Below are 14,584 nucleotides of genomic sequence, written 5' to 3' on the forward strand. Positions count from 1 at the left end.
AAATGTGTATACTTAACTTGTCTGACCACAGGTTCTGAATCCCTTGAAATTTACAGTCTGTATGTGCTTCCATCAAATTATTTGGACAGAGACCTAAAGCAGGAACCTAAAAAGTTGGTTTTGCTGAAAATTACTCTTACAAAGCCAGTTTACACCACGAGTTTTTAAGCCACACACAAATCTTGTTCAGAAGCCAAATGCTTTTCTAGGAAACAGAGTTTTACGAGGCTTTGGATAGCAATGTGTGCATTGCATTGAGCTTCATCAGCTGCAAAGTGAGAGAATATCACCTGCTGCGCTTTTAGACAGCAGCCTAGGTGATTTCCCTAAGCTTTAATCACCTGGTGCCTAAAGAAAGCTGAAGATTTTGCTTATTGAACAGTTTGTAAGTTTAGCAAATCAAAGTTGCTTCTCTGATATAATTATTCCCTTTTCTGTGTTTACTCCTATTTTCAGAAGTCATTAAATTGAATTATTTATTCTTCTTTCAAAACAATGTTTTATTTCCCATGGAAATAGTAAGAGTTGGGTAAATGTCATGTGATGTAAATGTTCAAGTGGAACAGAGTTTAACAAATAAAACTTGGGAGTTACAAGACAGGAGACAGAGAAAAAAAAATGAGCCCAATTCTTTTTCTGATCATGTGGTATTTGGACAGTGAGGACGACCTGGACTGTAAGTAGGTAAATCCTCAATGTAAAAATTTAATATTATACACAATAAATTAACAAAATTAGGAAGTCTCCAATGAGTGGATAATTTCAGGTGATCTTTTTTAACTCCTAAACATCCTACAAAAAGCAGAGAGAAAAACAAGAGCCATAAGAATTATTTTTTTTTTGTCAACTACAGTGTTGCTAATCACCAAAGCATGTTATGATAAACTATATGTATTTTGTAGTAATGAAACTGAGCACCAGACATGCTGAAGAATATGTGAAGCTACACATTAGGTGTGGGGGTTTGCTTTTGCTTCCTCCTGAACCTAGTTTAGTATCTTCACGTACCCAGCACTGCTGCTGACTTCACTGGGACAGGGGGATGGAGAGAACTTCTGAATTAAGTGCAGGATTGAGATAAAGCTATGGAAGAAAATACAGTTTGTGTCCAAAATTCTGTCATATTCAAACTTTAGTAAATTGCAAGTGTCTGATAGTGACAAATCCTCCTTTTAGAAACCTGCAAACATCATCTCCCCTCCATCCTAGCTGGGACATGGATTATGGTTTCTCAAATTTGCATTTGATGCCCTTGCTAAACACTGAGGAAAACATTAAAAACAAATTGCAACATTTGACCATTGAAATTATTTTGGCCATTCTGCAAAATCCCTGGGTGATGGATGGAGCATCAACCCCTTTTCTCTGTGCTTCTCTTTCAGCTTCTGATATGGCGGCAGAGCAAGGACAGATTCTTGTAATTGCCACTGCTGCTGTGGGTGGATTCACTCTGCTGGTCATCCTCACTTTGTTCTTCCTCATCACTGGCAGGTAATTAAAACATTGTTCTCGTGTAGTCCCATATAAAATTAAGAAATTCAGAATAATATTCAAGTCATTAGACCATATTTCACAGATAAAATTAGGGTCAGAGAAAGTGGAATATCCTCTTTGTTCAGCACTGGTCATACAGTTCTTTTGTAAATGTGGTTTTTCATAAAGAAACACTTTGGGGAGGTAAGAAATTATGTGAAATGAGGAAGTAGTTTGGATATTTAGAAATAAGTTTCTGGACCTCTTGCCTGCAGAGTGATAATTTAAAAATGCAGTATACCTGCTGCACCCTCAATGCTCTGACATTACATGGAAAAGAAAAAAAAAAGAAAATGAGAAAAAATCCGTACATTATATTCTACAAAATCTCATAATTGTCAGTTGCAAAACTTTAGAGAGAGCATTCCTCAGATATCAACAGAGGGTGCTGCACTTTCAGATTTGTAATTACACATCAGTTTTCTTGGTATATCATTACCTCTAATTTGAACAGAAAGTGAAGTTCTATCAGTGCAGAGCAGAGGTTTGTTTTGCAATACCCCAACAATACCCTAAATAAGGCACTGCAGTAGCTGCCATTATGTGAATTAATGCTCTCTCTGCTAAATAATAAAACCAGTTAAATCTAACATTCTGGTGAAGGTAATGAGAGCAGTTTACCTTGGAACATACTGTGGCCTTAGATAATCTTAGAGGCTGAGTAAATATTCCTGCAATTACTACAGAAGGTGACAAGCAGTAGGATGTTTCAGAAGAGAGATAAATTATTTAGACAGAGACAAATTTCCAGAGAAAATGATTGTGTGGAATCCATATGTGAAACCCTGAAACGGCTCAAACACTTCCTTTAGGAAAAAAATCACTAAACTTGGGAATGAAAAAAAATATATGGAAATGGGTTTCTTTCTGTGTTTCTTCCTCCTGTTTCCTACTGTTAAGAATATCAGAGATTCTCTTAGCTTTCTACTGCCTTACTCAGTGGGGCCATTTCAATTATGTAAGATAGGAAATCGTTTTGAAGTGCTGCTTAAATGCAGTGATAAGAGCATGTTCCACAGAAGACAGAGCAAGAAAATTTTGAATAAATACTCAATTTTCTCTAGGACTGGAGGCAAATTTCAGCATGAAAAATGGCACTGGTACCCTACAGATGTGCTCTGCTTCACTGTTTAGAATTAACAATCTGATGAGCTGTCGAGTCTCAGGGCTGCTGATGAGCCTATTCAGAGTGGAGAGGCTGGGTGAAATGAGCACCTGCCTCTGCACTGTGCTGGGTCATTATCCACCAGGAGCAAGCAGGAAGCAGGGCTGTCAGTTGCAGATAGAAATATGAAAGCAGCAAAGGCTTCAAGACACAGGACTGGGGTCTTGGCTCAGTTTCAGGACACGGGATGTTAAAGCTCAGTCTGATTTAGACTTATCTCTGATTGTTCTGCAGTCAACATGAGCAGAGAATGAGGAGATTCCTCTGCTGGTCATTAATCACTGGCTTCTGTAGTCAAACTTGGGGGCCACATGGATGTTTAGGAGGGTTGGGTAAGGTTAATGTCTTTTTCTTTGCCTGTTCCCTTGGGCAAGCACTCGGAGTGTAAGAAGTTGTGTTTAGAGCTCTGGACAGGTGGCACCCTACAGACCACTTGCTCAGGTCCTAAAAATGGCACTGGCACCCTTAGGGAGTCACAGAAACTGGTGTTCAATCTCAAGGTTTCCACAGTCTGAGAATCCACTGGTTTCCATTCCCCCACAAGGGCACACCAGCTTCAGGAGTTTCTGCCTTTATTTTCCTTCTCATCACATGAGTACCAGTGAATGAACCTGTGACTGTTCCTGCTGTGAGGTGGGTGTGTTCACCTATTCCTCAAAGATCTCCACTACTAGTATGGATTTACTGACTGTAGTTATTTTTATTTAATTTTATAATGCTGGGAATGTTCACACAGAGGACAGTCTTTTTTGTTTTTTCAAGCTGGTTTTGGTACTGCATGTCTGTACTCCAGAGCACACATCCACAGGCACTGCTGTTCTCCACAGGCATCAGAGCCTCAAGAACCCTTTGCTATCCCTTAAACCAAAAGATTTCCCTCCTAACAGTAATTTTATGCTGCTCAGTGAGTGATAGCTTTAAGACCAAGAGCAAATATTTTGTTTTTTTCTTGGCTGAAACAGTTGGTCCTGCCACGCGACCCCCTAAATCAGTATTATCAGACCTGCAGGTAGGCAGTGTTCAGCAGCTCAGGCTGCACAGAGCCATTCAGCAAAAGAGAAAAAAGGGGTCCTGATGTGAAAAAAAAAATTTTCTTTTTTCATGAAACATGGTGAAGTCATTATAATTCTATCATGAAGAAAATGAGGGTATTTTACCCACTGTATATGAAATTTAATGGGATAATGTTTAATTACCACAGGGCTATGCATGCAAACAGAAATGCAGGAAAGTAATAATTAATTGAAGTATCAGAATTCTTTGGAGGAGTCAAAAAGAAAAGTATTACATCTTAAACTCAGATAGTTATTGTCATGCTAGTCATTCAACGATGATCTGTTTTATTTGTATATAATCTATTTCTGGTTCATAATGCATATTTCTCTCTTTAGATTCCTAAGTAAATAGATATTCCAAATGCAAAGAACTTGGCTTTCATAAAATTGCAGATAAAACTTGGTGTACACAAGTATTATATCAAAGATAAACTCAGGTAGTTATTGTCAAGCTAATCATTCAACCATGATCTGTTTTTCTTTGTATATAATCCATTTGTAGTTCATCATGCATATTTCCCTCTTTAGATTCCTAAGTAAATACATATTCCAAATGCAAAGAACTTGGCTTTCATAAAATTGCAGATGAAACTCGGTGTACATCTATTTTGTTCATGGCAAGTATTTTACTTAAAACCTTGCTTGTTTTTCTTGAAAGGTGCCAGTGGTACATAAAGGCCAAAATGAAATCTGAGGAGAAAAGAAGGGCTCATTTGCAAAATGGACACTGTAAGTAGTTCAACACTATATAATATCTATATCATGTTTTAAATGAACAAAGTCCACTGTTTCCTGAATAGCTTTTGCCCTTGATGTTTTAATCTGGTTATTTGAGTAGTTCCTTATTGTCTGCATCATCAATGGTCTTTATTTTTGTTTGCAATTTCACTAAATTTATTCTAGTTATTAAAGGGTTCTAGTTATTAAAGGGTTCTTTGGTATTCAGCTAATAGTATTTAGCAGGTTTTCAGGTTTATTTCTTTGAATTCCCAGTTGTTCTGGGTACTGGATTTCTGCCTCAAAATTCCTCTCCTGGTGACTGTATTACTTATTTGTATCTAGTTCTCTTTGGATTTAGGGATCTACACTTCCAGCCACCCAAGAAATAAGAAGTGGAATGGGTTGTCTTTCTTCATGTTCCTGCTCACTGGTCAGTACAGTGAGAGAAAATCCTGGTGATCTCTCTTGGGCAATAATTAGTTTATATAGCTTAGTTTAGTTGCCTACTTTAAATTAGTTGCCTGACTGTTTCGTGTTAGAGTAACAATTTAAACTTTTTTTATTCAAAGGGTATTGCACAAAGGGTATCAGCTTTTATTCTTTCATCATTTTGATAACATCTCTGGAAATGCTATGATCAACACAGAAGTTACCAGAAGTAAAATATTTTTTCAGGTGACACCACTATATCGAGCCAAGTGTCTCTTTCTGTCAAGGAAAAGGGCTCATTTGCCCATAAAGTATACTGCCTAGAAAGATGGTTTTGTCATTTGTTTCCAAGCATGGCCAGAAATAAAAAGACAAAAGCCCTCCTCCTGAAGAGTTTGATATATGCCTCTGAGACCGTGACTGAATTTGAAAAAAGCCTCACTCAGTGTCTTTCAGGCCAGGGTAAATGATGACTGTATTTCATGTTGACACAAAGCTTCATCTCAGAGCCTTCCCATCCATTTGTAGTGATCTCAGCATCACACTGGAGGGGGAAAGTCTCTACTCATATATGTGCTCCACAGAACCAAGAATAAAGAGGAATTACTGTTTTAGACTCAGCTATTAACTGACAGGAGAAAGAAGGCTGAGAAATGCTTCATTCTTTTTCAAGGGATTCTCTGGACACAGCTGCAGATGCCTCTTTTTGTCCTGATAAATTGATGGATTATTATCATCAACTTCTGATAATGGATTGAAAGATTTCCAGAACTTAATCACAATATGGCAGCAGCCTAAAAGAATTCCCACACAGATAGTCCAGAAGAAACAACACAAGTTCTTGAACATGCTATGCTCAGGAACACAAGGGATATCAGCCATGCCAAAAAGTGACAGCTTGTTGGAGCCTGCCAAAGCAATCTGGCACCCACCCACCACTGCCATGGTCATCTCCAAGGAAACAGACAGAAATTATCTTGAAAATGGATTTGGATATTTTTGTTGTCATCTTGCACCTGGCTCTCTGGCTGTTCCAGCTGATCAGAAGAGAACAAAGCAGCACAGCCCTCCAGAACTCATCCTGAGAGAAAAGGAACTCAAAGATTTGACCTGTTTGGCAAAACAGGATGTTCAGCCATCCTCTCCTAAATGAAAGGAGTGAACTAGAAACAACTGTTTTCAAAGGAAAGGACAGATTGCCTCAATTGCCCAAGGGGCAGCAAAGGGGAAGATAAACTGCTTTGGCAAAAATCACTGCTTGTTTTGAGGCCATGCTTTTCCCCATATCATTGAGCCCTCACTTGGTGCCTCTGCAGACCCTTTTTCAAGTGACCAGCTCTTCTGTTGGTATCTGAAATTTTAAACCTGGAAGATATTATTTTCAGTCCTTTCAATTGCCTAGTCAAAAAAAAAAAGAAAAGAAAAGAAAACATTGTTGCAATGCATGAATGTCAAGGAGTTCCTGATTCCTCTTATTCTCTCTTTCTTGCAGTACATTTCCCAGGACTCAAAACATACATAGACCCAGACACATATGAAGATCCATCTCTTGCTGTCCATGAGTTTGCCAAGGAGATTGATCCTTCAAGAATTCGTATTGAAAGAGTCATTGGGGCAGGTAAAACTATCCCTACTGTAAAAAAATCCCTAGGCATGGCAATACTGCTTTTCCTAAGCTTTAGGAAATTAATTCATTATCAGTTTTTTGTGTAGGATTGATTTTTTTGCCTGGCTTTTTGGGGAATTTTTCTTTTGTTTTGTTTTGTTTTCTAGATGTATTCAAAACACTATGTCACTCAGCATGTGGCATGGTTATTGTCATGTATTCTCAGTCACTGAGGGTGAAATTAGATCAGAATCTCTTTCTGTGGGGATATAAGCTCTGAATATAGAAGACTGAGAAAAAATTATTCTCAAATAGAAGACTGGAGGGAAGAAAAGAAGAGGCTGGCTTGGGATAGGCTTTTCTGTCTGGAGAAGGATCACTGGCAGAGAGGGAAAAGGGGAAGATCTGTTGATAAGATGTAGACAGTATTAAAGATGATGCCCTGTAATCCTTTTTTTAATATTGTTTCATATATCTTAGTCCCTCTAGAAAGGAAGGGTATTTTTCAGTTTAAACCCCTCATTTAATGGTATGTTACTGCACTGATAACCATGGAAATATCCCCAGTGTTGCTAAGAAGTGTTTCATGCACTGGAAAATGTTGTGCAATAATCCTACAGAAATAAAACCAGGTCTGGTAGCAGGCAGGAGAGAGAAAGTAAAAGAGAAAATTCTGTTTCGCGTTGCTGTCCATAGTGCTGAAGTACTCCAGTTTACCTGGTTGCTTAGGCCACATCATCTGCAGCTGGAGGTGTGCACCTCTGGAATTATGAGCCTGGGAGAGCCTCCAGAGGGCTGACCTCTGCAGGGAACATTCAGTTTGCTTTCTTCTATTTCTTCCCTTTCTTCAGGCACTCTATAGATATTGATGTCTTAGATTATAAAGGAGATTGAGCTACATTCCACATCTGTGTAACTGCTGATTTCAGTTGAATACAACAGACAAGGATTATTTGTTTCAGTTCAAATTAAAATTGTGTCCTTAATCACAGTTTAATTCATTTGTGAAAACTCTTCTCTCAGCTTCTCTCTCTGCTTTCCTGTGTGCATGGAAGTGTATGCTTTGACATATTTTACTTTTATGGGTTTTATTTTTATGGTTTTTATTTTCTAAAATTACATGGGTAATCTGTCAACCTCAACAATACTCACCTAACAGGACTTGCAAACAGGTCGCGATGAAATTTAAACCTATTTCCATGCATACAAGATACAGGTTAAATACCATGGCTGAGGCAGGGAGAGTACAAATTCCCACAGAGTTCTTCAGTAACTGCTCAGGGACATAACAGCAGTATCATTCTCAGCAGTCCTAAAGGCTTCTGTGCATTCTCTCTAATTCTGTACTATACATTTGCAAATTCTCACAGAGTTCTTCAGTAGCTGCTCAGGGACATAACAGCAGTATCATCTCAGCAGTCCTAAAGGCTTCTGTGCATTCTCTCTAATTCTGTACTATACATTTTAATTGGATATAAAATGGATTTCTTATCACAAGAGAATTACTTTAAAAAGATGCTTACAATTTTCACCTTAGTGAAACCAAAAATCAACATCTTCTCTTTTAACACTAAAAAGATAGATTCACTTCTAAATTTGTTCCGTTTTAACATTTTATTTTGGCCATTAATTCTCATTTTTAATTTATGTAACTTTTTAATTGTTCAAAGTTATTTCCATTCAAGAACCAAAAGATTTCATTCTGAAACTGCTAAGTGAAAAATTACAAATACTTGAAAAAAAAGAAAATTCTAACATTTGTGGTCATGACATTTTTAAAACTGTTCTTCTCCTGGAAGCAACTTCCAGTTTGTTTTTTTCAATTGAAAAAGTAATGTCCAAAAGTTCTTGATAATTTACTACTTGGAGTTCTGATGACTGTGACACTCAAGGCAAGTATTTTTGGTTAGTTTCTTTTGTCAGCTTAACTCTAACCTAACTCTGTACCAAAGTTGTATTTAAAGTATTTGGTAATTATATCTCACCCATACACATTTTTGTGCTCCATCTCTTCTTGCTGTTTGGTTTAAGGGTTCAGCCCCTCTTCAGGAAATGAATTCCCAGAGGTACTTTGTCAAGTCTGTCCTAAAATTTACAAGTATCCTCCTGTTTTCTCTGCTAAAATATTGAAATTCAAGGAAGAGATCAACTCAAAGACAATATTCTTTGCATGATCTAAATCTCCTGCAAGTTCTCGCACAAGTGAGAAGACTGAAATGGGGAAGTGAGTTGAGCTGTATTTGGTGCTGTGACCTTTCAGTTCTATCAGCAGCCACTGTCTGTGCTGTGAGACATTTGTTCTGATCCCATCCAGTAATACCAGGCTGCACTTCAGACTTTAAGTGACTGACTGCTCCTGTTTCACTTTCAGTATCACATATGCCCTGCTGAATGCAAAAAGGGAAGGATGGTTTGCACAGATTAAATTTCTAGACTGCTCAATTAGCTCCTTTTTGTATAATACACAGTAAGATGGGTGAGGCATCTGTTATTAAACCAGAGATTATTTTCATTTTATTAAAACTGAACAGGCAGTGGACTCTATCTTTTTCTCTAGTTGTGATCAGCCTTTTCCCTGGAGCAAGGAAAAATGTTGACTTCATTGACACCTGGCTCTGAGCTTCAACTTATTACACATGCAGTCATGAACCTCAGCTGCTGCAGGGTCAACATTTATTCTGTTTATCTTCAAACCTGAGCAGTGAGAATGAGATTCTTAGATTTTAAAAACCCCTTTGGTTAAACCCATTCCCCTTTGACTTTAAAAACATTGAAAATTCTTTATCTGAGCAGAAGTGTAGAAAAGATACTGTGGGATGAAATCTTGTCAAAGTCTCAGTGTAAATAATTCAATGCTTTAAATTATATCATTGATCTCCATCTAGTCTAAAACAGAAGTGGAAGTTATCATACACCTTAGGTTTCTGTCTGTTGTGAAACTGATGATCTCAAGTTTGACATTATGTCACAAAAAACCTGCTGGTAGTCTTTATGTTCACCAGTTTATCAATCCCAATATCCAAGGGGATGGAAATTTCTTTCTAACTTCCCAAATCATGCATCCAAAAAAAAAGTAAAAGAAACAGGGGTTCCTTTCCCTGCTTTGGGTGTTGCGCAGATAATAAATCTTGGAATTGCAAGTTGTTCAGCTGCCTCCTTCAGTTAAATTCATTTTAAAGCACTTGGTAACAGCCTTTTAGAGCCCCTGAGGGATGAATGTCATTATTTATGAAATTCTGAAGCTGTAATATTCTTGGATAATCTTGTAGTAGCAAAATGATTTATTCTATAACCTATGCTTTCCAAATTAGTCTTAAAATGAGATTTTGCAAGTCTGCAGATTTATTGGCCACAAAATTTCTTTAAAAATCTGATATTAAGACTCTAGTATTTTTGCTTTTTACTGCTTCTTCAAGAGAAGGAATTGGAAAAATTTCTCATTTTAGGCATTTAAGCTTGAAAAACCAGCAAGATACAATAAGATCATGGTTTTAGAGAAGTGTTCTGGTCCTGCTGAACATGTCACAGAACAGAAGATTGATAGACCATGTCTCCCACAAAACATTCGGGTTTCATCACTTTCTTTTATGGGAGCACATTACAAGTCCAAATTATCTACTGCTTTTTCAGTGCAAGTAGTCAGGCAAGCAATCTTTTAAGGAGAGTCTTCTAAAGGTGAAAGGGACAAAATCATGTAGGAAAATCCTCACACAACTTACCTTTTTGTCAAAAGATTCCCAGAGCATCAGGCTAATGACATATATTTTCACGTATCTTATATTTGCACACATCTTTAATTTATTTTTTAAATTAAGCAGAAATAAATTAGTGGGAGGAACTGTACAAAGAGGACCTGGAACCCCTTGATTTTTTTAGCTGTTTAGGAAGCTGCTAATTTATTCAGAGGTTATGTTCAGCATGTGTTACGGCATTGTATTCCTGTACTTGATGATGCCTCTGTCATTGAAGTGAAAGACAAGCTTTGAAATTGTTATTTTAATCTCACTCTTCCTGGATCTAAAGATAATAAAACTTTGATTTACTGGAAGCAAGAGAACCTAATAAAATAAAAGTCTTGTGACAATATCCATTCTAATCCTGTAACATCAGGGAGTTATAATTTTCTGAAGTGAAGGTTGTGCCTTTTATGCACCTCTCTTCTAGATTTGCTTCATATCTGAAGATGCACTCTTACAGAATAGAGCTCCTTTATTTTGTTTACTTTTGTCCTTAAAATGTAGGGAAAACTAATACAGATAGCACTCAGTGGAGTGTTAAATCCTCAGTTAAATATTATCTGTTCATTACTTGTTTTTTGGATTTTAGCATTTCTGATTCCAAAATGACTGGGGTAAAAAATTTAGATTTTCTGTGAAAGCAACCTGCACTGAGAAATGCTTTGAAATATTTCTGTCAACATTGTTTTTCATTTACTGAATCATAACCTATTGAAAACTGACCTGCAGTCATCCAAGAGTATGTTTGCTAGGGGCTCTGAATAACTTCTGTGTGACTTCAAGATCAAAGGAAAGTTGCGATTTCCATACAAACTGAATTATTAAATGTGTAAGGAGAATGCAGGGAGACACACATCCTTCACAGGCCCTGCACAGACAGGGAAACATCAGGGGAAACAAGTTTTGAGATTCCTCTCACTGCACAGCCCCAGATTTGTTGGGACTGTTTGCCTTTGGCTGTGTGAGCAGGGAAATGTGTAATTAATTTCAAGTAGGTGTGGAAGTCCATTTATATAAATCACGTGCAAGTGCTTTTCTAGGTCATAACAGCATAAAGTGTTTTTTAAATGCTTTCTGTAGCTGAAGTATAGTCAAGTGTTCTGATAGTCTCAGGGCTTTTCTTAACATACAGGTCTTACTGCATTTCACCCCTAGAGATAAATATTTATACCAATAGATGTTTTGTCATTAGTGGAATAAAAATCCAAGTGTCATTACATTCCTTCCTCAGTTATATATCCCAAACCTGTTGATACCAATGTTCAGTCTCAGTGGGAGGACTGAAGGTTTGCCTTTTGCAGGCTCAGTACAAGGTGCCATGATCTCTGCTGTGGCACAGAGGAAAGGTGATAATTTCTTATGAATGCTGATGAATATTTTGATTTTCTGGGATGTGATGACACTCTTAAATCTGAATATTCAATCAGTTATTTCTCTTTCCACTTCTATGGGATGTGTGAGTTCTTTGAATATTCTTCTTTACTGAGTTACTAACAGATATTTTATCTATTTCAGGGGAGTTTGGAGAAGTCTGCAGTGGACGTCTGAAGACACCAGGAAAAAGAGAGATCCCTGTTGCCATAAAAACTCTAAAGGGTGGCTATATGGACAGGCAGAGGAGAGATTTCCTGAGGGAGGCGAGTATTATGGGACAGTTTGATCACCCAAATATCATTCGCCTTGAAGGAGTTGTTACAAAAAGTAAGTCACTAATACCTTTCCTTAATTGTTTTATGCTGCCTTTCCCATTCTGTCTCATTTAGTATTGAAATTAACATTATTTTTCTCATTCAGTATGGGTTGCAGTTCTCAGAAATCTTCCAAATCATTGACAATCAATACTGCAAAGTTTGGGACCATAACAGGAAATGCATAGCATGTCTGTTTTCAATGTGAAATGTTTCATTTTTATTTTTCAATAACAATTGCCCAAATTCAAAAGAAGTCTGTACAGGTTCTTATGAAATAGAATGGAGAGTTTGCTTATGGGCAAGTGGAGAAAACCACAAATGTAACTGAGCTGACAGTGAAGTCAAAGTTATCTTGTAAAATATCTCATTTGTGCAAAAGTGCTTATTATTTATTTGATTGAAATTTACTGGTTTTCGTACCCGAAGAGATTAATTTCCTGTTTTGAAGAAGTAAAATGTAAACTCTGTGTAGCTTGCTGTATACTGCAAAGATTGACTAAAATTCCAGAATAATCTTTGAAATGTTTTACTCTTTATAATTGTTGCAGCTGCCGAGAGAGATCCCTTGCCTCTGAAATCCAGCAGGTTTAGTGGTGTTATGGACTTTTCTGAAAGGCTGAAATATCTAGTTATCATTTAACTATTAAGAAGTCTAATTAACATGCATGTAATTTCCTCAATGACAACTTTTTTCAGTTCATGGTATGTTCTTTTCAAAATCAATCATTGTCTCAATCAAGCCGTGTTGTTTGTTAATTCGCAGAATTTATATTTTTTATTTAAAGGGAAGTGTTGTGTGTATAATGCAGTGTCCTCTTACCATCACAGTAAACACAACAAATATGTTATGAATATTTCCTCTTTTCACCTCATTACGACATCCAAAGCTATGTTTGGGAAATCAAGAACAAAGAGGAAAGTTTAGTTCCTGAGCTCATGTCGTTGGAATGGAATTTCAGTAGGTGTGTGGAATGACTTGACCATGTTCAAATCTGTCTCTCTGTGGTTCTAAATTAAGATGATCTTTTTCTTTCCTCACACAGTATTACAAGGATAAATTTATTGGGTTTTAGGTATGTTTGGTTGGTAGACTAACAAAACCCATTGCATTGCAGGAAAGGCAGAGCTTAGTTTCTCCCCTGCTCTCCTGTCAGTGTCAGCTCTGTGACAACAAACAGGAACACAAGTAAGTGCTGGCTGAGCAGCACTGGAGATCTTGTCAAGAGATGTAAATGTGTAGGAACTTAAGTGAATTTACCTTTTGCTTCACACTGAGCATATCAGCAATTAATTTCCACCAGCTTTCACCATCAGGGGTGGTTTATGAATCAGTAACACTGGTCTGGTTGGGATCCACATGGTGGATCTTGTAGGGTGTGTCTTGTCTAAAAAAGGCAAAATGTTGTGGTCTAGGAACATTGTTTACATCTAATTAAATGGTGCATAGGGAGAACAGTATAATAATAATAATGTCCTTGGCAATGGCATGATTGTTTAATCTTTACCACATTTGTAAGTTTTCTTTCTGTAATGCCTCATCATCAGTCTTTCAGAGAGAGAAAGCAAGGTGGCATTCAGAAAAGAGAAACAAACAGATAAATCACTGCTCCAATATTAGAGTATTAGGTGTGCTACAGGAACAATTATAGAGAACTGTAAGGCAAAATGTTATCAGTAGCAGTTCTGCTTTTCACCAAGGAGTCAACAAACTTCATTGATGTTTTGTGATATTTGTTTGAAGGTAGTATAAAAATAACAGGTGTTACTGTTATAGCCACACTGTTGTCTAAAAAATACACATCTCTCAGATATAAAATAAGTAGTGGAACTTTGAAAGAATATACTTCGGTGTGAGGCAGGATTTAAAAAAAACCAAACAATTATGTAGCCATAATTATGAAATGAAAATAGGCTATGTGAATTATGAGCAAAGTTCACCTCCAGGCACAGAAAGTGCAAGTTACATAAATTGAAAGGACAGGATTGTGCAGCACTGCTCTGCCACAGGGAAGGAGCCTGAAGCAGGCTGAGCCATGGACACATGCACTCTGCTTTTCCCGTTTTGTCTTTAGAGTGTTGCCTTGCATTTATACTGCCCCATCTGGGGTATTTAGAGAAAAACATGATTTCAGCTTGGAGGAGAGCAATTGCCTTGCCAAAGTACTAAGTCTAGGATTCCAGAATCCACATTTCATATTGCTGAAAGGTGTGCTCTAAAAGTCAGAAAAAACTTTGTCCTAGCCAAATTGTTTATGTACTGATAGCGTGAATAAAAGGTGTTTTGTGCTAAGACCTAGATTAATAACAACAGAAACTATCTGATGTGCACTGCAGTTCCACTAAGCTGTAAAGGCACATCAGATGCAGTACATTTGATTAATAGATGTGTAGTGCTGTTCTTAGCACATGCTTTCCTCTGTGTAACCATTAGTCATTAACTTCTAGCTCTTGCTGATAGATATTGCATCAGTTTGTAAGCAGTGCCTTCCATTACAGTGTCATTGACTATTGAACAAAAAAGAAAAAGGATTTGGTTGTAATAAGCAGAAGTGCTGTACCAAGTCAATAGCTATTGACTGGGGCAATAACAAATTTGCCTGCTCCCTGCAAATGAGAGCTTTTATCTGGTGCTACCAGCTGAGCAAATG

General features: G+C 37.3%; 1 protein-coding gene across 7 annotated transcripts in view; it reads left to right on the plus strand.

The window, feature by feature from the left end:
- EPHA6 (EPH receptor A6) overlaps positions 1-14,584 on the plus strand; it is a 378,018-nt gene that overhangs the window by 276,116 nt on the left and 87,318 nt on the right. For all 7 annotated transcript variants that reach the window (XR_005627917.1, XR_005627919.1, XR_005627918.1 and 4 more), the window contains 4 exons: positions 1,383-1,491; positions 4,412-4,482; positions 6,395-6,520; positions 11,761-11,946. Coding sequence is in view for 4 of the 7 variants with exons in the window: in XM_039713221.1 (XP_039569155.1) it covers positions 1,383-1,491; positions 4,412-4,482; positions 6,395-6,520; positions 11,761-11,946 (492 nt within the window). In the remaining 3 variants the exon portion in view is untranslated. The remainder of the gene's footprint in view (positions 1-1,382; positions 1,492-4,411; positions 4,483-6,394; positions 6,521-11,760; positions 11,947-14,584) is intronic.

This window comes from Passer montanus, unplaced genomic scaffold (assembly GCF_014805655.1).
Source record: "Passer montanus isolate IOZ18808 unplaced genomic scaffold, ASM1480565v1 scaffold28, whole genome shotgun sequence".
NCBI classification, from domain to species: domain Eukaryota; kingdom Metazoa; phylum Chordata; class Aves; order Passeriformes; family Passeridae; genus Passer; species Passer montanus.